The sequence below is a fragment of the Acaromyces ingoldii genome (assembly GCF_003144295.1).
Source record: "Acaromyces ingoldii strain MCA 4198 unplaced genomic scaffold FA10scaffold_2, whole genome shotgun sequence".
Taxonomy (NCBI): domain Eukaryota; kingdom Fungi; phylum Basidiomycota; class Exobasidiomycetes; order Exobasidiales; family Cryptobasidiaceae; genus Acaromyces; species Acaromyces ingoldii.
The window spans coordinates 891,069-908,295 of NW_020290248.1; the positions used below are offsets into that span (position 1 = coordinate 891,069).

General features: G+C 56.0%; 6 protein-coding genes across 6 annotated transcripts; 3 read left to right on the forward strand and 3 right to left on the reverse strand.

The window, feature by feature from the left end:
- Positions 1 to 215: 215 nt before the first annotated feature.
- FA10DRAFT_278257 (terpenoid cyclases/Protein prenyltransferase) lies at positions 216 to 1,839 on the forward strand. Its single transcript, XM_025523444.1, has 5 exons — positions 216 to 439; positions 505 to 620; positions 685 to 1,061; positions 1,118 to 1,399; positions 1,483 to 1,839. Exons 1-5 carry the CDS (start codon positions 255 to 257, stop codon positions 1,804 to 1,806), a joined length of 1,284 nt encoding a protein of 427 aa, XP_025378630.1. The 5' UTR covers positions 216 to 254; the 3' UTR covers positions 1,807 to 1,839.
- Positions 1,740 to 2,830, reverse strand: FA10DRAFT_238898 (protein-L-isoaspartate O-methyltransferase). The gene is made up of 2 exons (XM_025519158.1): positions 2,046 to 2,830; positions 1,740 to 1,974 (listed from the first exon to the last, which is right to left on the reverse strand). The coding sequence occupies exons 1-2, from the start codon at positions 2,687 to 2,689 to the stop codon at positions 1,863 to 1,865; spliced, it is 756 nt and encodes a 251-aa protein (XP_025378631.1). The 5' UTR covers positions 2,690 to 2,830; the 3' UTR covers positions 1,740 to 1,862.
- Positions 2,831 to 4,512: 1,682 nt separating this feature from the next.
- Positions 4,513 to 8,439, forward strand: FA10DRAFT_284368 (hypothetical protein; the record flags this gene model as incomplete). The annotated part of the gene is made up of 8 exons (XM_025523912.1): positions 4,513 to 5,511; positions 5,600 to 5,861; positions 5,931 to 6,012; positions 6,084 to 6,179; positions 6,234 to 6,389; positions 6,460 to 6,484; positions 6,548 to 7,045; positions 7,114 to 8,439. The coding sequence occupies 8 exons, from the start codon at positions 4,513 to 4,515 to the stop codon at positions 8,437 to 8,439; spliced, it is 3,444 nt and encodes a 1,147-aa protein (XP_025378632.1).
- An 878-nt stretch (positions 8,440 to 9,317) lies between these two features.
- FA10DRAFT_228795 (DUF803-domain-containing protein) lies at positions 9,318 to 11,028 on the reverse strand (the record flags this gene model as incomplete). Its single annotated transcript, XM_025518766.1, has 3 exons — positions 9,318 to 10,521; positions 10,592 to 10,776; positions 10,843 to 11,028. 3 exons carry the CDS (start codon positions 11,026 to 11,028, stop codon positions 9,318 to 9,320), a joined length of 1,575 nt encoding a protein of 524 aa, XP_025378633.1.
- Positions 11,029 to 12,882: 1,854 nt separating this feature from the next.
- On the forward strand, positions 12,883 to 15,641 carry FA10DRAFT_265292 (beta-glucan synthesis-associated). The gene is made up of 7 exons (XM_025520995.1): positions 12,883 to 13,571; positions 13,634 to 13,856; positions 13,929 to 14,125; positions 14,200 to 14,993; positions 15,074 to 15,166; positions 15,235 to 15,346; positions 15,410 to 15,641. Exons 1-7 carry the CDS (start codon positions 13,117 to 13,119, stop codon positions 15,438 to 15,440), a joined length of 1,905 nt encoding a protein of 634 aa, XP_025378634.1. The 5' UTR covers positions 12,883 to 13,116; the 3' UTR covers positions 15,441 to 15,641.
- Positions 15,542 to 16,992, reverse strand: FA10DRAFT_265293 (GroES-like protein). Its single transcript, XM_025520996.1, has one exon. It carries the CDS (start codon positions 16,701 to 16,703, stop codon positions 15,651 to 15,653), a length of 1,053 nt encoding a protein of 350 aa, XP_025378635.1. The 5' UTR covers positions 16,704 to 16,992; the 3' UTR covers positions 15,542 to 15,650.
- Positions 16,993 to 17,227: the final 235 nt, after the last annotated feature.

Consider the following 17,227-nt stretch of genomic DNA (forward strand, 5'->3'; position numbering starts at 1 on the left):
CAGAGGAAGCGAAAGAGACACCGACATTAGACGCTAGCGAGAGACCAACACTGCATACACTAGACTAGCTACTTCTATATGTCATCTGTGTATAATTCCATGCGCTTGTGCTGCTCTGGGGGAGGCGTCAATTATGTTTCCGTCCCCTCAGAAGTGCAATTATCAGACTAAGTCATCCGAAAAAAAAAGAAAAAAAGAAGAAAGCGCGTCTCTCTCCCGCACCTATCGATTGGCCCAGCCAGAATCAGTCGCCGATGGAGCTGGACGCGGGCCGCGATGGACGGAGGAGCGAGGAAGAGGAGGTAGAGGACGACGATGACGACGACGACATCGCCGCCATCGACGACACCAGAGAGCTGGAGCACAAGAAGCACATTGGCTTCTGGCTCCGGCACCTGCGTATGCTCCCTCGCCCCTACCAATCGGCCGACCAGCAGAGGTGAGGGAGGAGGATGCCTTTCTAGAGGTGGGCGCCGTCACTGAATGGCATTCTGCGCACTCCAGGATGTCGATCGTCTTTTTCTGCCTGAGCGCGCTGGACCTCCTAGGCGCATTGGAGGAAAAGGTGCCGCAGGAGGAGCGACAGGAGATCGCAGACTGGATCTATGCTCAGCAGCTCCGTGAGAAATCCTGCAACTTACCCGTTGTCATGCAAGTGTAGTCGCTGAAGAGAAGAGAGTGCAGCTCTTGAACGAGGAGGAGGGTTCATGGGCTCCCCAGCAGTGCCTTCGTCGTCGTCGTCGTCGTCGTCGTCCTCCTCCTCCTCCTCCTCCTCCTCCTCCACGTCCGACTTGATACGAGGCCGGGGCCATCTGGCCATGACCTACACCGCCCTCGTCTGTCTCGCCATCCTCAACGACGACTTCTCTAAGCTAGACAGGGACGCATTGTATGCGCACCTATCTGCGCTCCAGGAGCCAGATGGGAGCTTCGCGCCTTGCGTGGGACAGCGCGAACTCGACGCCCGCTTCATTTACTGTGCCTTTGCCATCGCATTCATGCTCCAGGACTGGTCGTCGATCGACGTGGAAAAAGCCACTTCGTTTCTGCTACGGAGCATAGTGAGTGCTACAGAGGCACCATTAGCCGATTCTGCTGGCTGAGCCCCCGCAATCAGAGCTACGACGGAGCATTTGGCCAAGCGCCGCTCCAGGAGTCGCATGGGGGCTCGACCTACTGCGCCACCGCCGCCCTTTCTCTTGCCTCGTCCTCCTCTCAGCCACATTTCTCCTCGTTTTCTTCTTCTGCGGTATCTCAAACGTCACACGCAATGACGCCACGGCAGCAAGAGGAGGCAAAGCGGTGGCTGCTTGCTCGACAAGAAGGCACGGGCTTCAACGGCAGGACGGGCAAGGCCCAAGACGTTTGCTACTCATTCTGGTGCGGCGCCGCTATCCGGGTGAGTGTTCCACCCTGCTACTGTTGTGTCTAAAAAGACATTGTGTTGCCATCTACGATTAACCCCTTGCGAACTTTTTTCAGAACCTGGGCGCGCACGATGTCATCAATGCAGAGGCCGATGTGGCATGGCTCCTCTCGGCTCAGTCGCCAGTGGGCGGCATCTCCAAGACGCCGGGAGACCATCCCGATGCTATGCACTCCTACCTGGCACTCGCCGCGCTGAGCTTGCACGCCCACGATACGACCATCGATGAGCGAATACGAGGGTGCGCAAACAATGAGGTTAGGCGGCGGCAGCTTGAGTCCATCAGGGTGCTCAAGCCGCTCGAACCTCGGCTGAATATGAGCATGGATGCATTTCACAACCTCGAGAGAAGTTGCTTGTGGAGAGAGAGGAAGAAATGAATGTGAAGCATATAATACAGTGTATGACAGGGCCCATTCCTCTTTTCTGTTGGGTTTCACTTGACGGGCCACTGGCTCTCGGCGTTAGTCAGGGGCACGTAACGAACGGCAAAGAGCTTCTTCTGAGCTACATTGCCCTGCTTGTCCTTGTCGACCTGCCAGATGTCTCTGCATGCCCAGTTTGTGAGCAAGTTATTCGGGATGCCCCTTGTGACCCGTGCATACATGCACACACTCACTGATTACCGTAGCCGCCGTTGTCCTCAACGGGGATAAACATTCTGCCTGGTTTTGCTAGCTGATCGATGAGGTCCTGGGGCATAAATGGCGCAGCAGCACCCACGTGGATAGCATCGTAGGGAGCGCGGGCCACAAAGCCCTTTCTGCCGTCCCCAAGGACGGCCTGGATGCCGCCCCGGTGCTGATGGGGGCCAAGCTGGTCCTTTTGCAGGTTCCTCTTTGCCATGTCAACGAGTCCCTCGATGTGGTCGATGCCTACGACGAAGCCGTTTTTCTCCTGCTTGGTCTCTCCGGTTTCCTGGCCCTGGACGGGATCCTGGGCCTTGACGAGGTGGTGGAAGATGGCCATCGTGTAGCCGCTCCCGCTGCCGACGTCTAGCACGCGGCTGCCCGGCTTGAGAAAGGGAAGGAGAGCCTCGCAGGCGTGCGCGTGCATGTGCGGAGCCGAAATGGTGGCGCCGAATCCAATAGACTGGGGCGCATCGGTGTAGGCCGCCGACAAGGCCGATTGACCGCCCACGACATAATTGGCCCGGTCGACAAGGGACATGGCCTGCGCGACCCGGCTCGACGTAATGAGGCCGGCCGCCTGCATGTTGGCGATGAGCTCCGCATTCGTCTTGCCCGAGCAGCGCCAGGCCATGGCTCTGCAGAATTCTCGTTCTGTTGCTGCTGCTGCTGCTGCTGCTGCTGCTGCTGATGATGATGATGATGCTCTTACTTTCGACGCTGGTCTCTCTCTCTTGGGGCACAGGCGGCGAGACGACCAGTGCGGTGGTGGAGGGTCGCAAGCGTCTGCTTTCTCGCACGGACTCGTTTTTTGCGATGCACGCCCAGAGGCCTCTATTAAGCACGCGCCACTACCACTTCTAGTGGTAGAGCTCAGGAGCTCCTGGCCTGCCTAACTTGTATATCGACACGATGGCTGGCAAATCTGCGAAGGTTAAAAGAGGGAAGAGACAAGCAGGGCGAGAAGAAGCATAAGCTATGTCACTGTAGACTCGGTCCTTGCTGGCGATGTCGTGGTCCTTTCAAATACACTGGCAGCAGTGGTCAGCCTGGTCCTGCCGTATGCCAGTACTGCTAGCGCTACCCTTACATGCAAAAACCCAGTTTAATTTGGCGCGCGTCGGCTGCATTTCTCACAAAGTGAGCAGAGGCTTCGACAGGGCCAGCCTTGAAATCGCGGTCTGGCTTGCTCTTGCCAAGCTGTAGTTTGGCTTTGTCAGGAGCAGCCCTGTCTCTTGAACGTCAGCTACTCGCCCATGACGGTGATTCCTATATAAAAAGAAGCCGTCCTTACGGGGCTTCTCCTTTGGTCTTTGTCCCCCTCTTTCTCTTTCCTCACGATCGCCGACCAGCACTTCTATTTCTTCACATCCTCATCTCATTCCTGACTAGACAGTGGACCAGCCAGCCAGCCAGCCAAGCCCAGAAAGCCATTCACCTGTATTAACGGTTACAGACTCTCCTCCTTTCCCCTTTCGCCCGCCAACTCGCCAATAACCTTTTTTTTTCCAGCTCAACTCGCGCAGACTACTACTCACACTTCTACTCGTCTCCCTCGTCCGGAGCACCCCACTTTTCCTGGCCATCAGACCCGGCATCGTCTCTTTGCATATCGTGCTGGTCGGTCTTTCACATTAAGGAAGAAGAGCGAGGAAAGACGAGCAATTTTAAAGAAGAGACGAAAGGGCCGCTCTTTTCTCCTCTTCTCCCTCTCAACTTTAACTCTGTTCATCTCCGACAAGCGGTCTCTCCATCTCGTCGGCACTAGATCTCGCATTTGCGAGCGGTCAATTGGCTTCAAGAGCTGGTCAGACGCTTTGCACTATTCTCGTTTGGTCGGTGGCCGAGTTTCCTTTGAAGAGATTTCCCTTTTTGGCCCCTTTCCACTCCTTCCCTCATTTGCTTGCCGGGCGCCGCGGGAAACTTCTAGAACGGTGACGGGAGACCAAGACAAAAGAAGAACAACAACGACGGCCTTACAAAAGGTGAGTCTGTGCCGCAGTTAACTCTGGTCACTTTTTGGCAATCAACTTGTCTCTCGCCTGCTGCCCTTTCTGACGCTTCCCCCTTTTTCTTTGTCCTCGCGCCTCCTCGCTATTTCCACATCATCAAAATGACTTCTATCTCTCCTCTTCGGCCTCTCTAGCGCTCATTGTCCAAAGCTAGGCCGATTTTCACTCTCCTCGACGGGGCGTACCGCCACTTTCCCTTCGTCACCGCGGCACCTCTCTGCTGGGCAAACCCTCTCTCCCTCTCCCTATCTTTCCCTCACTCTCTGAGAGATCGATCCCTGTGTCCGCCGCACTCTCATCTTGCATTCGCCTCTTTTCTCCTTCCCTGCCAGTCTTTTTGTCTTACTACCGGAGGAAAGGAGGGAAAAAAAAAGGAAAGAAAGCAAAAAAGTACTCTCTCACAAGCCCCACCCTCCCACCAACCACTCCCTCCCCCTTGTTCGTCATGCCTACTCGCCGTCGTCCCTCCAAGGCCGGACCAGAGTTGACGAGCAGGCAAGAAAGCAACACAGCGTCAGTGACTCAGCATCGAACAGCCGCCCACCATACCGCCTCTGCTGCTGTAGCTGCTCCTCCTTCCCATCCTCCCCCTCCTCGTTCTCGTCAATCTTCTCCGCTTGCAACCACTGCAGCCGGCCGTCTACATCCCAGTGACGAAGTTCCTAGCCAGAGAAACGCTGCTGACTCGTCAAAATCGTCACGGGCGAAGAGGAGGAGGAAGGTGATCGGAGCTTCGGCACAAGAGACGCCGCCCTTTGCAGACGAGAAGCAGCACGACGCGGGCAGCGGCAGCCACGCGGCACCTAGCAGACCACCAGCTACGCTGGTCAAGAACGATCCCATCACATTTGCCACTGGCAAGACACGGTCTGCTTCGCTGCACGGGAAATCCAACAACAGCACCAACACCACAACCACCATGACCCATCTCGACTTCAACACCGACGATCCCCGCGACGCGGAGGGCAGCGACACGTCTTTGACCGCCACAACGCCCACCAGTACCAGCACCTCAGCTCCCGAAGTTCGTCCAAGCGGCACTGTAGCAGCAGCAGCAGCTTCCACAGCAGCAGCAGCAGCAGCAGCAGGGACAGTGGCAACAGCGGCAGCAGACAGCGTCGAAATTCCTCGAGCACCCGCCGCGATGCGCAGAAGCAAGAGCACCATCATCAGCTCCTCGAGGCCAGTTAAGAAAGCTACAGGGACCTTTAATACGGCTGCCAGCACTATAGCGACGAACACAAAGGCTGCTGCTGTCCAGACCGCTCCTCCTGCGGGGCCCAAGAGGAGAGAAGCTGCCCAACGACAGCGCTCGCCATCGATCCAGCGTAGCAAGACGACGTCTACCTCTGCCTCATCTGTCTACAGCGACGGCACCCGCCTCTCTCGGTCAGTCAGCTTCGAAGAGGCAAAGACGAGGACAGGAAAGACGACGACAACGACCGTGAGTATGGACAGCCCTGATCTCTCCTTGATATTTACCCCTTGTTTTCTTCTTATTGGCTGACAACGATCGCTGTCATCGCGACCAGGAGCAAAAGTCGGCCGAACAAGAAAAAGAAGGAGAGCTAAGAGCATCGCCATCAGCGACGACGTTCACCAACAACCATGATGGCAGGACGGGAGCCGTGGATTCCTTAGTCCACACTGAAGATGACACCGCCAGTGCCCTGGGTGCGAAAGGTCTCTTGCCCATCCTCGCCCAGCAGCATCTCGCCAGCGCGAACATCATTGCCCAGCTTCGCGCCCTTGGCTCTGCTTACCCGCCAGCACCCCTAGGCTTCAGCTACAATCGTGCGTGAACCGTCTTCAGCAGCTGTCTTTCTATGACTGACATTTTTCCTTTTCGTCTTCATGCCTTAGCTTATGATCATGTCGCCCCTTATATGCACGATCCCAGCAGCAATTTGGCGACAAACATCTACGTCAACGGCCTTCCCTCGCAGTAAGTGACTACAAGACGCTTTCTATCTATCTTCGCAAGCTCATCATGCTTCCTCCATGTCCCCGACTCAGCACCAGCGACGATGACCTGCTGCGTTTGGGCTCTTGTTTCGGCCCAGTCAAAAGCCACAAGGCAATCATCAACATGGACACGGGCTTGTGCAAAGGGTAAGCCAATTTTTCACTGTTTCTTCTTTAGCAGGCAGCTCACTTGCTCCCCAGATATGGCTTCATCATGTACGACCGACCCGAGGATGCCGAGCTGGCCCTGACACAGCTGCCCCAGCACGGACTCACGACTTCTTGGGCCAAGGAGTCGTTCAGCACAAAGCTCCGTCGCATGGCAGACAACAGCTCCACCAACGTTTACCTGAGCAAGTGAGTCGCTGCTTTTCTCTACGAACCAGACAAATTGTGTGGTGCTGAATAGATGCAACGTACACATCAGTCTTCCGCTAGATTTCAATGCCACGGTGAGCAGTATATTCCCAGGAAGAAGCGCCATTAAGCTGTGCTTTGACACTTTCATCCCATAGCAACTCGAACAGCTCTTTGCACCTCACCATGTTGTGTCGCTACGCATCCTGCTCGACAATGAGGGCAAGTCTCGTGGCGTCGGTTTTGTCCGTCTCCGCGACCGCGACACCGCCCAGGAATGCATCGATCGTCTCCACGGAAAGATTCTCCCTGGCCGCAGTTCCTCGATCCAGGTGCGATTTGCGGACAGTGAAGGCCAAAAGCGGCTCAAGCAGACGGCAAAGAATGCTGGGCCAGACGTTGGCTACGGCACAACGATCGACTCCATTTTTGGTGCAAGCAGCCTTCAGCAACAGCAGCAGCAGCAGCAGCAACAGCAGGCTTCTTCTTCGCAACAGCAGCAACAACAACAGCTTCTCATCCAGCTTCAGTCTGCTGGCTACTCTCCTAGCGCATGGACCGGCTTTGCAACGCCACAGTCGACTTTTTACAGTCCACAATTTGGCACGCCTGCTCTGGCGGGTTCTGCACAAGGTCTGCCCTCACTTGCGTCACCGGTGAGTTTATGAATTTTTCTCCAAAGGTATATGAATAGGCACCAGCTTACAATCAGAGTACCCCTCAGTCTCTTCGGTCGTTCAGTGGCTCTCCTCACTTTCAGACTTTCTATGATCCTCTCAACCCCCCCGTTTCGAATCAACTCAATTATCAGGGGACACCCCAGCTCTACTACAATTCACCTCTTTCGTCCCTGGCCAGCTCGCCTCTCTCCTCGTTCGTGCCCGCGGGCCTTTCCCCCGAGGTGCCTCGTTTCTCGGATCGTCGCGGCTCGACGGGACCAGGAAGCGCTGCGTCTCGATCGCCTGCTGCCGGTCCTGCTGCTGTTCTCCAGGCGACGTCCACTAGTAACAAGCGAAACTCGACGACACCCACATTCTTGCCACCGGAGTTGCAGCAGCAACACGCTAAGCAGCTCCTCGAGCAACAGCTCCTCCATGGCCAGCCCATCGACCAGGGCCAGTTCGAAGCTTTTATGCGCGCGACACCTTTCGAGTCAGGATACGTGATGGGTAACAACAACAGCATCGCAGGGAATGGAGGAGGTGGAGGTGGTAGAGGAGGTGGTTGCGCTGAAGCTGGTGCTGGCGGTAGCGGTGCAGCCAGTGGCAGCAGTGCCGCAATGGACTATGTGCAGCAAATGAGCATGGTCATGGCTGGGCTCGACGCCAATTCCGCTGCCGACTGGCAGGCCTCGACGGCTCAGCAATTGCAACAGCTCGAACTTATTCGACAGCTGTATGGAAATGGTGGAATTGGACAAGACGGATCGGCAGTGGGACTAGCGACGGAACAGGCTCGTCAGCCGCAGCCTCGCTCTGGTCAAGCAGGCCCAGCTCTGGGGCTGCAGGTCGACGCATCCATACAAGCCACGTCTTCACTTGCGGTTCAGCCAAACCAGCCTTCGCTGTTGCGCTTTCGAGTCGGCCAGTCTTCCATTGATGACAATCTCCGGACTCGGTCTCCCGTTCCAAAGACCAATAGCTCAACACCAGGAGCTGGAGGATCACAGATGCAGGGTTCACCACGCGCGTCCCCGAATTGTGTCACGGGAGAGTCGCCCGATAAGTCGGCCGAGCAGTACGTCAACGGAGATCAAGATGACGACCAGCAGCAGCAAGACAATAGCCAGAGCCAAGCGGGCGACTCGAGCTTCGTGTCGGCTACTGCCACGGTCACGACAGATGGTGGAGGGGAGGACGATTCGAGGGAGATGACGACGGCCACGACGTCATCGGGCGAAGCTTCCGTTTCGTTTGCTCTCTCGCCATCGACTTCGTTGAAGGCAATTCCGTTGCCCCTGAAGCAGGGTGCTAACTTGATCGGGCAGCATGGGGAGCACGCCAACATCAAGCAAGTGAACAGCATCCCTGCCTCGATTGAAGACGTTTAGACGTGGGGCTCCCCGTTCCAATGCACCAACAGACAATTTCTTTTCGTGACTCGTTCGCATAATGTCTATAAGACGGGAACAAGACTGCCGACTGGCGCTACCTACTTACCTACCTACCATACGTTTCCTCTCTGTCTCGTCTCAGCCTCCGTCTCTCTCAACTTTCAATTTCGACAGCGCCAGGCCTTGTAGCAAATAACATACAGACACGTCGAAAGCACTCTTACCCGGACGCAAAGCAACTCTCCCCTCACTTCTTTTCACGGTGAACGCGATCCTGTCCACCATACGACACCTATCCTCCGACTCGCACACCGACGAGACCTTCTTCTTTATTCTCGCGAGAATGACTCTCTGATCTTTTTCTTGTTTCTACGCTGTAACATTCTTTTCGGCGAGACCGGCCTTCCCGACTCCCTCTGTCACCTCTCCTATCTTGAGAAGCCTTGGCCTAGGATCCATGATCCTGCCTACCAACTATTCGATGACACAACCACCCCCTTCTCCTCTCCTATTATTTCAATTCACATAGACCAGTAATTTCAAGCCCATTTTCATCAGTCTTCAGCCAAGCAAAAGGGTGCATCGTGTATCGAGCCGTTTCCCTCCTCTCGAGGGAAAGCGTGAAAAGAATAGAGGGGAGGAGAAGAAAGTGACACAGAGAAAGAGTGAGAAGAAAAAGCAGATTGTTGGCTACAGGTGGTGTCGTTGAATGATGGCGCCCAAAAACAGAAACAAGAAAGTGGTGCTCAATGCCCGTCCCGTCATCCGGCCCAAATATAAAATCCATCGGGCAACCCTTGTCCCTTGGTGATTTCAACTCAAATTCGAGTTGTAGCGGTAGTGGTAGTGGTAGATAGTAGTGGTAGTTGTAGCACTCAACGTCGACTTGTAGCACCGTCCTGCGTTGCCCGCGAATATCTCTGCCTGCCTTCATCCTCGTCGTCTTCCTCATCGACATTGTCGCCTCTGAGGAGCGGACTCTGCGCCTGAATGCCCAATCCTGGTCCTCGGCCCCCCCGGTTCTGACCCACAGAATTATTCAAGCTCGAAGCTCTCGAATGCTGCTGTTGCTGTTGATGCTGCTGTTCAGCGGCTCTCTTGAGCTTTTCCTCTCTCGTCTTTCGGTTCATCGAGTTTTGCCGCACGATGGGGCTCATGCCGTCCCCTTCACCTTCCTCTTCGTCCTCTGACGTCTCGTTGAGCTGCGTCAGCCCGACGGCCTCTTCCATGTGGTGTGCATTGAACAGGATGCTGTTGCCCGAATCGCGCCGATGGTGCTGCTGCGGCGCTGGAGAAAAGGCGGCATGACCATAGCCGCTCCCTCGGCGCGAAGGAGGGTACCCTGCAGAGGTGCTGGGTCGGCCGGGGAGGAAGCGGTCGTGCGCTTCGCTCAGCCGGCCAGTGCCAGCCACACCTTCGCCCGTCATGAGCGAGACCCGTGGCTGCTGGGTGATGGGGTCGATGAGTCGGTTGAGGTTAAGGAGGTAGACGCCCATGAAGATGACAACGAATCCGCCCAATAGCGAAACGGCAGGCGCAGTGCCTGCCGTGTTGAAGCCTCGGAAGAGCAAAAAGGAGGCAAAGATGGTCGAAGTGGTGAACATGACGTAGTAGATTGGGTTGACAATGTTGGTGCTGAACTGATCGAGGGCCTTGTTGAAGTAATTCATCTGAACGAGGATGCATACAATGACGACAATGGCGAAGCAGTACGTTGACGGATGGCTGAATTGGTTGTTGCCGTCCAAAGTCAGCTTGAGGGCTACACCGAAGCCCTTAACACTCATGACGGAAATAGAGCCAACGAGTGAGCAGATGCTGATGTAGACGAGGGGCGTCCGCTTGCCATACTTTGGCACCATGCGCCAGATCATGAAAATAGCAAAGCCGGTGACAAAGAGGCAGTAGAAGAGGAAGCCGGGCTGAAGGGCGTAATTGAGGATCTCGTCGACGGTCCGGATCTCCTTGTCCTCGGGCGCATTCATGATGATGATGACGGTACCGACGAGGCACAGCGTGCATCCGACCCGACCCAGCCTGCCCAGCTCTTCCTTGAGGATGAAAGAAGCGAGTACCGCGCTGCATAGCCGACGAGACAACGTGAGCGACTTCTCTCCTTCATCTCTCTTCATGTGTCAGAATTACCCACCCAATCAAGACAGACAACGCGCCCAGGGGTGTAACGAGAATGGGAGGTGCAAAAGTGTAGGCGGCAAAGTTGGCTACTTCGCCCACGATCATCGTCGACATGCCCGCCCACCAGATTGGGTTCTGGAGGTAAGAATGTCCGTCCGAGGCCAGCCCATTCGTTCGCTCCGCCGCGTCCATCAGGCCCTGTAACGCCAACATTAGCACGGAACAGCTCATCCTTGTAGACAGACGCTCGAATCTACCACTCACCTTTTTCGTAATGATGAAGCTCGTCCCGATTGCCAAGCTGCTACTAATGGCCAGCCCCAGGCCGATCCATTTGTCCCTGGTGAGGGTCGAGAAGGTACCCCCGACTTCGCCGCTAGGCTGTGCTTGCCGAGGCAACGGGGCGGAAATCTCCCTCGGCCGTGTCCACGCTGCCGTCGGCGAAGCCATCACCGCAGATGCGAGGATAAGAGCCAGGGCCAGGACCAGGACCGGACGGACTGGCATCGCTATTCTTGGCCTCGCCATCTTCCTCTATTATCCCAGTCGAGATCAGAGAGACTGTGTCCAGCACAAGAGGAGGCGTTTGCGAGCTGCCTTCTGCGCGCGTGCGTGGTGTGTTGTTCAGGCAGAGGATCCCTCTATGACCCGTCGAGTCTGAAAGTCGTAAGCAAAAGTAGTAGTGTGACTGGAAGTGACGGAGCAGCAGGGCGCGGAGAAGGAAAAGCCGGGGCGCGACACCGGTGCTCGAAGCTCCGTCCTACAGAAGATGAATGGCGGCGGCGTGCGTTTCGCCGTCAACTGCTCGTCGTCGTCGTCGTCGTCTGACGAAGAAGTCCGAGGAGCAGCTAGCGTGTTTGTTGTTGGTGTTTTGCTGAATAGGTCCTTACCTTACAGTGCACTCCATTTAATTAGAATCTTCGGCTGATTGTTGTATCCAGTAGGGGCTGTTTTTTTGTATTGGTAATCTACCTCCTCATTTATTCCTGGCGCGGACGCGAACCGTACGGCGAGGCCACTTGCCTCTCACCGGACGGGCGGAGGGTGCAGGCCTGCTTGGCGCGCCTTCTCTGAATGTATGACAACATGCCTCAATGGAAAATATGACCGACACCGCGGGCTACTCAACGACAACGGCGGCAGGCGCGCTCTGCCAGGAGCTGTCAGCCGCTGAGACCCAAGCAAGCCTTCGATCGATACGATATCGATGTGTCCCAATTCAGGCCCACCGCATTCCTCGACCCTTTGCTGGTTCACGCACGAGTACGTTTGATAAGGCCGAGTTGCATAGCAGCAATGCCACGGTGGGCAGTTGCGCTACAGTGGATCCCTATCTCTTTCTCTCCTCTGATGATCGGACTATCCACTTCGTCTAAGCTCAGCCTGTGATCGCTTGTTGAGCCCATCTTCTTCTTAGGGGCAGGTGTTCGATAGCCATGGAAGACCACAGTGCGCAGGACTACCTATCAGGAGACTCAACCTACTCCTCCGTGGGCCGCTCGCCACCCCACGACTCGACGCCATTCGTCGACCACGAGGTGGGCGACTCGACACTCAACACCAAGGACAGCGTCGACCAAGACCACATCATCACCTTCAGTGGCTACGACGAGGCACTCGGCGCTGGCAGGACAGACAGCGATCAATACTTCTCCGCCGAAGCTGGCATGCAGCGCACTCTCTCCACAAAAACCGTATCCTCTTCCCATTACCACTCTTCCTTGTCCACCTCACACCTGTATGTCGGCTCAGAGGTCCACAACATCGGTGGTCCTCGGGTGGCATCAGGCTACTTGTACGGCTCCTTGGCGTCCAAATCAAGCGACAACACCATCCTGACTTCTGGAAGGCAGCTTTCCGACGTCTCTCTCCTCTCTTCGATGGTTACGTGTAGCAAGGAACAGCATTCTCAAATCGTCCCCTTGTCCACCCAGGTGAGTGCGGATTTCTTTTCAAAGCGGTTTTGCCCTAGGCCATGGCGGTCGCGAACCACAAGAGTCCATGGAAGCCCCATTGGAGACTGTCAACCATGTCTTGCCTCGCTGGGCTGAATCTCTCACGTGGTCATCATCACCGTATTCTCTTTACTTGAAAGCCAGCCTGCCTGGCCCAAGCCAAGAAGCCCCTGCATTGCTGTTTGGGTTGGAGGAATCAGGAAAAGCCACAAAAACGGAGAGGAACCGCGCAGGCGCGCTCAAATACGCCAAGCCTCTTCGTTCCAACTTTTTTTTTCTTATTCCTTCTCTCACTACGGTGGGCTCCCCATTCCACTTGCGGTTTCTTCTTGGCTGCAGCACACAAGCATCTATTCTCGGTCTCCATGATGGATGTACAGCACGTCCTGGGTGGGCACAAAGGGGTTTTGTTTAGCCTTTCGGGACTTGGCACCGCCGCACATGTGACGATTCGATCTCCTAGTCGTGCAGACAGAATCCTGCTGACTGCTTGAGTTTGACGTCGTCATGCCCCTCTCGGCTGAAAAGAGCTTGTCTCTCAAACATCAACTGGGCCCGTCGTAAGGTGCAACCATCACCCACCATGCCTTCCTCTCGAGGTCATCGCTTTGTGCCCATTCCTTCCTCTGCTTCGCCTTCGTCGTCTCCTGCACGGTCTCATGTCTCCTTGTATCCTTCCCCACAGCATCGCAGTCCCTCTGTTCCCAGATATGTACCGGGTAAATTCTCGTCAGCCAAGGCTGCGAGCCACCACCACGCAACAGCCTCCTACCGTTCGACCTCTGGTGGCAACCTGTCGTCGTCGGACAACTCCCACTCGGGCTCCTTTGCCTCGGTTGAAAAGTTTGGCACGGTGGACAACTTTGCAGTCTGGAGGGATGCCGCCAGAGAACCCGAGCCAGACGACTATCTGCACGAACCGGACCCGAGCCGTGAGCGTCGTGGCGATTCGACGGGCACCATCTTCACCAGGCGTGGCTTGATGAATGTGGGAAGCCTCCTATGCCTGACCGCATCCCTTTTGATGGTCTTTGCCGGGTGCGTTTGCCGCTTTGCTCCTAAAGTATCCGTGCCTTTCCACTGACTTGGCCTCTTAACAGCTACCCGATTCTGGTCTTTCTATTGAAGAAGGAGACGGGCACGGCAGGAGGCTTCAATCTCGGTGGAACCAACGCGAGCGGCCAGGTGCCACAACTACCAGGCTTGAGGACTGATGTCATCGACGCAGACACACCTGTCGAGGCTCGCACTCGCACGAGTCTCGATGGTAAAAAGATGAGGCTCGTCTTCAGCGACGAATTCAATCAGGATGGAAGGAGCTTCGTGAGCGATTTTCTGGCCCCTCTCTTCACGGAGGTCACAATGCTCACATAAAAACCACTTTGCTCATGGCAGTACCCCGGCGATGATCCTTTCTGGGAGGCGGTGAATCTCCACTACTGGGGCACCGGAAACTTCGAATGGTATGATCCGGCAGCGGTCACGACAAAGGATGGCAATCTGGTCATCACGCTCACCGAATCTCCTGGCCACAATTTAAACTTCCGCGGCGGCATGGTGTCCACCTGGAACAAATTTTGCTTCACTGGCGGGTAGGTATATCACTTCTATCCTGTGGCAAGCATTCCTGTTTCTGCACTACTTACAGTCCTGCTCTGCGATCCAGATACATCGAGGTCCGTGTCGTCCTCCCTGGCGCCCCAGATGTCTCCGGGCTCTGGCCAGCGGCTTGGACGATGGGCAACTTGGGAAGGGCCGGCTACGGAGCGACGACGGATGGCATGTGGCCCTACTCCTACGACAGCTGCGATGTGGGCACGATGCCCAATCAGACGTACCTGGCCAGTCAGGGTGGTGGTCCGGTAGCTGCAGAGACGACTGGTGTCTTTGTCGATCAGTATGGCCCGGGGCTCAGCTACCTGCCTGGCCAACGTCTGAGCCGCTGCACTTGCCGTGACAGCACCGAGCATCCAGGGCCCCGCCATTCGGATGGCTCCTTCGTCGGCCGTTCGGCGCCGGAGATCGACATCATCGAAGCACAGGCTGCAAACAGGAGGGGTGCGCGAGGCCACGTCTCCATGTCGCTGCAGCTCGCTCCCTTTGACACAGGCTATAATCTCACGACCGAGCCCGGCGCTTACGAGTTTTTCGACACGAACAATGCCGAGCTCAACTCTTACACCGGCTCCGTCTACCAGCAGGCGGCCTCCGGACTTGTATACACAAAGAATAGCAACTACATGGAGACCAGCGCGGAGTTTGACACGTATGGCTTCGAATACAAGGTGGGCAAGGAACCAGACTCGCACATTACCTGGACCGTCGGCGGTGAGCCGCAGTGGAGGATGAATGCCAAGGCCCTGCAGGCCGATCCGGCCACCGAGATCGGCCAGCGCCTCGTCCCTCCCGAGCCCATGTATGTGCTCCTGAATCTGGGCATCTCGTCCTCATTCTCATACGGTGAGTCTTCCTCGTGCAAGACAAGAGCAGGCCATTATGAAGAAAGGAAGGAAGAATGCTGATGAGAGCAATGGCCCTAGTCAATTTCGACGAGCTCAAGTTCCCCGCGACATACCTCGTCGACTACGTTCGGATCTGGCAGCCCGAAGACGAGATCAACATCGGATGTGATCGTGAGCATTCCTCAATTTCTCTTTGAGCTCTGAGCTGTTCACTCATCACTTTCCTCTATTTCGCACAGCCCCTGGCTTCCCCACCAAAGATTACATTGATTCGCACTACGAAGCGTACCATAATCCCAACCTGACCATCTGGACCGGCGACGAAACGGTCGGAGGCTACGGCCAACCCATGTAAGCCTGTCATCATTTCTTTCAGCATTGGCACAGTCATGAGCTCACACCTCTGCAAAACAGGCCAGGAAACAGCTTGAAGGGCGAATGTTGAAACACGCGCCCCTCATGGACAATTTTGTTGATGTATCCCTCTCCCTTACCACCTCTTTTACGGTTCCCTCTTCCTCAGAATCGCACTCCGTGTCTTTCTACACAATCAACATCCAGCACAGCACTTGTCCAAAGAAGAACCTATTTCGGACTCCATATTAGCACTAGATAAAATAGATGATTAAGACAGATGGAATGACGAGGGCGAGTCTTAGACTTCAATGACGAGCTTCTGGCCGCTGACGCCCTTCTTGCTTATGTCCCAGGCCTGCTGCGTCGAGGCCAGGCCACCTTCGATGATCTTGATCGGGGGCGAAGCGACCAGGGTGCCCTTTTCGAGAGACTCAGGCAGGTAGGTGTTGAAGATGTATTTGCCGATGTCAGGCTGGGCATTGAAGCAGGAATAGGCGGAGATGATGACGACCTCGACATTGTCTGGCACCTGCTTGCCCTCGGGCAAGGGGAGTACGAGGGCGAGCTTCTTCTTTCCGCCAGCGACCTTTTGGACCGAAGGCGCACGGGAGAGGAGCGCTGCGGCAAGGTCAAACGAGTCGCCGCCGGTAATGGTGTCGATGGCGTAGGCCAGGTAGAGCTTGTGGGTGCTCAAGATCTTGTCGAGGGCCTCGCCCACTGCAGGGTCGTTGCGGTCGAGAAAGTGGGCCGCGCCCAGGGACTTGAGATGGGCCTCGTGCGACGCCGAGGCGACGGCAATGACAGTGAAGCCCAGGTTGCGGGCCACCTGGATGGTCGTGTTGCCCACGGCCGACGAGGCGCCATAGACGAGGAATGCTTCTCCGGTTGCCGCCTTGAAGTCGAGGGGTAGGTCCAAGGTATCTTTGCCGTGCAGTGCATGGGCAGCTGTGGCAAGCGTCATGGGGAACGTGGCCGCCTTGCGGAAGTCGTAGTCCTGTGGCAGCTTGGCCGCAGCAATGTCGCGCAGGATCGTGTACTGCTGGAACGCCCCGTCCTCGAGATGGTCGGTGTAGATGACGCCCGAATAGCCCGTGACCCTGTCGCCGGCCTTGAAGTTGGTTACTTCAGGCCCGACGGATTCGATGACGCCCGCCACGTCGCTTCCGAGTACAGTGGGAAAGTTTTTGAGCCAAAGGCCATACGCTTGCAGCTTCCAGTCGACGGGATTCACGGCAATGGCGACGTTGCGGACGAGGATCTCGTGCGCGCCTGGTGTAGGGATGGGCACCTGGCGCAGCTCGACGGGTGCGCCGATCGAGGGCACGATGGCAGCAGTCTGTTCTTTCGACATTGCGCTTCTAGAGAAGCTGGTGTAATATAGAGGAAAGGAATTGGGAGATGAGGAATTGACGCGACGACCTCTTGCTCGAGAAGCTCTTCTTATACCCTTCAATGACCTTAGCAAGCTACAATTGGATTTGGTCAAAAGGAGCGATTGATCTGGAAGAGCAGCAATCAGCTCTCCTCTGCGCTTATCGGCGACGTGCTAGTGCCCAGCGCGGCCCCGCGGACTCCAGTGTTGGTTGCAGAGGCGCACTTCGAGAAATCAAGAGCTTCTGCGAAGCTTCTATGAGGTGGAGTGGGAGGCGCAATTACGGCCGTAGAGCAAGCTCGTGACCGTAATCTCATCGAGCTAATCAATCTGGGATGCGCCCACAGCTAGATAGGATGGAACACGGAACTCCGATACTCAGTCCACGTCTCTCCAACACATCTCCACGATGACGAAGCGTGGTGAGAACATCGCTTCTAAAATCCGGCGGCAAGAATGAATCAACAACAGTCAACTCGGAGCCCGAAGCAGGCTGACGCGTT

What these genes read in the sequence shown, in the direction of transcription:
- FA10DRAFT_278257 (XM_025523444.1), top strand. Translation starts at nt 255, where the DNA reads ATGGAGCTGGACGCGGGCCGCGATGGACGGAGGAGCGAGGAAGAGGAG. An exon ending in GATCTATGCTCAGCAGCTCC is followed by an intron (nt 621 to 684) that starts GTGAGAAATCCT and finishes AAGAGAGTGCAG; the next exon opens with CTCTTGAACGAGGAGGAGGG. An exon ending in CGTTTCTGCTACGGAGCATA is followed by an intron (nt 1,062 to 1,117) that starts GTGAGTGCTACA and finishes CCCCGCAATCAG; the next exon opens with AGCTACGACGGAGCATTTGG.
- FA10DRAFT_238898 (XM_025519158.1), bottom strand. Translation starts at nt 2,689, where the DNA reads ATGGCCTGGCGCTGCTCGGGCAAGACGAATGCGGAGCTCATCGCCAAC. An exon ending in AACGGCGGCTACGGTAATCA is followed by an intron (nt 1,975 to 2,045) that starts GTGAGTGTGTGC and finishes CTGGGCATGCAG; the next exon opens with AGACATCTGGCAGGTCGACA.
- FA10DRAFT_265292 (XM_025520995.1), top strand. Translation starts at nt 13,117, where the DNA reads ATGCCTTCCTCTCGAGGTCATCGCTTTGTGCCCATTCCTTCCTCTGCT. An exon ending in ATCAGGATGGAAGGAGCTTC is followed by an intron (nt 13,857 to 13,928) that starts GTGAGCGATTTT and finishes TGCTCATGGCAG; the next exon opens with TACCCCGGCGATGATCCTTT. An exon ending in CTCGTCCTCATTCTCATACG is followed by an intron (nt 14,994 to 15,073) that starts GTGAGTCTTCCT and finishes CAATGGCCCTAG; the next exon opens with TCAATTTCGACGAGCTCAAG.
- FA10DRAFT_265293 (XM_025520996.1), bottom strand. Translation starts at nt 16,703, where the DNA reads ATGTCGAAAGAACAGACTGCTGCCATCGTGCCCTCGATCGGCGCACCC.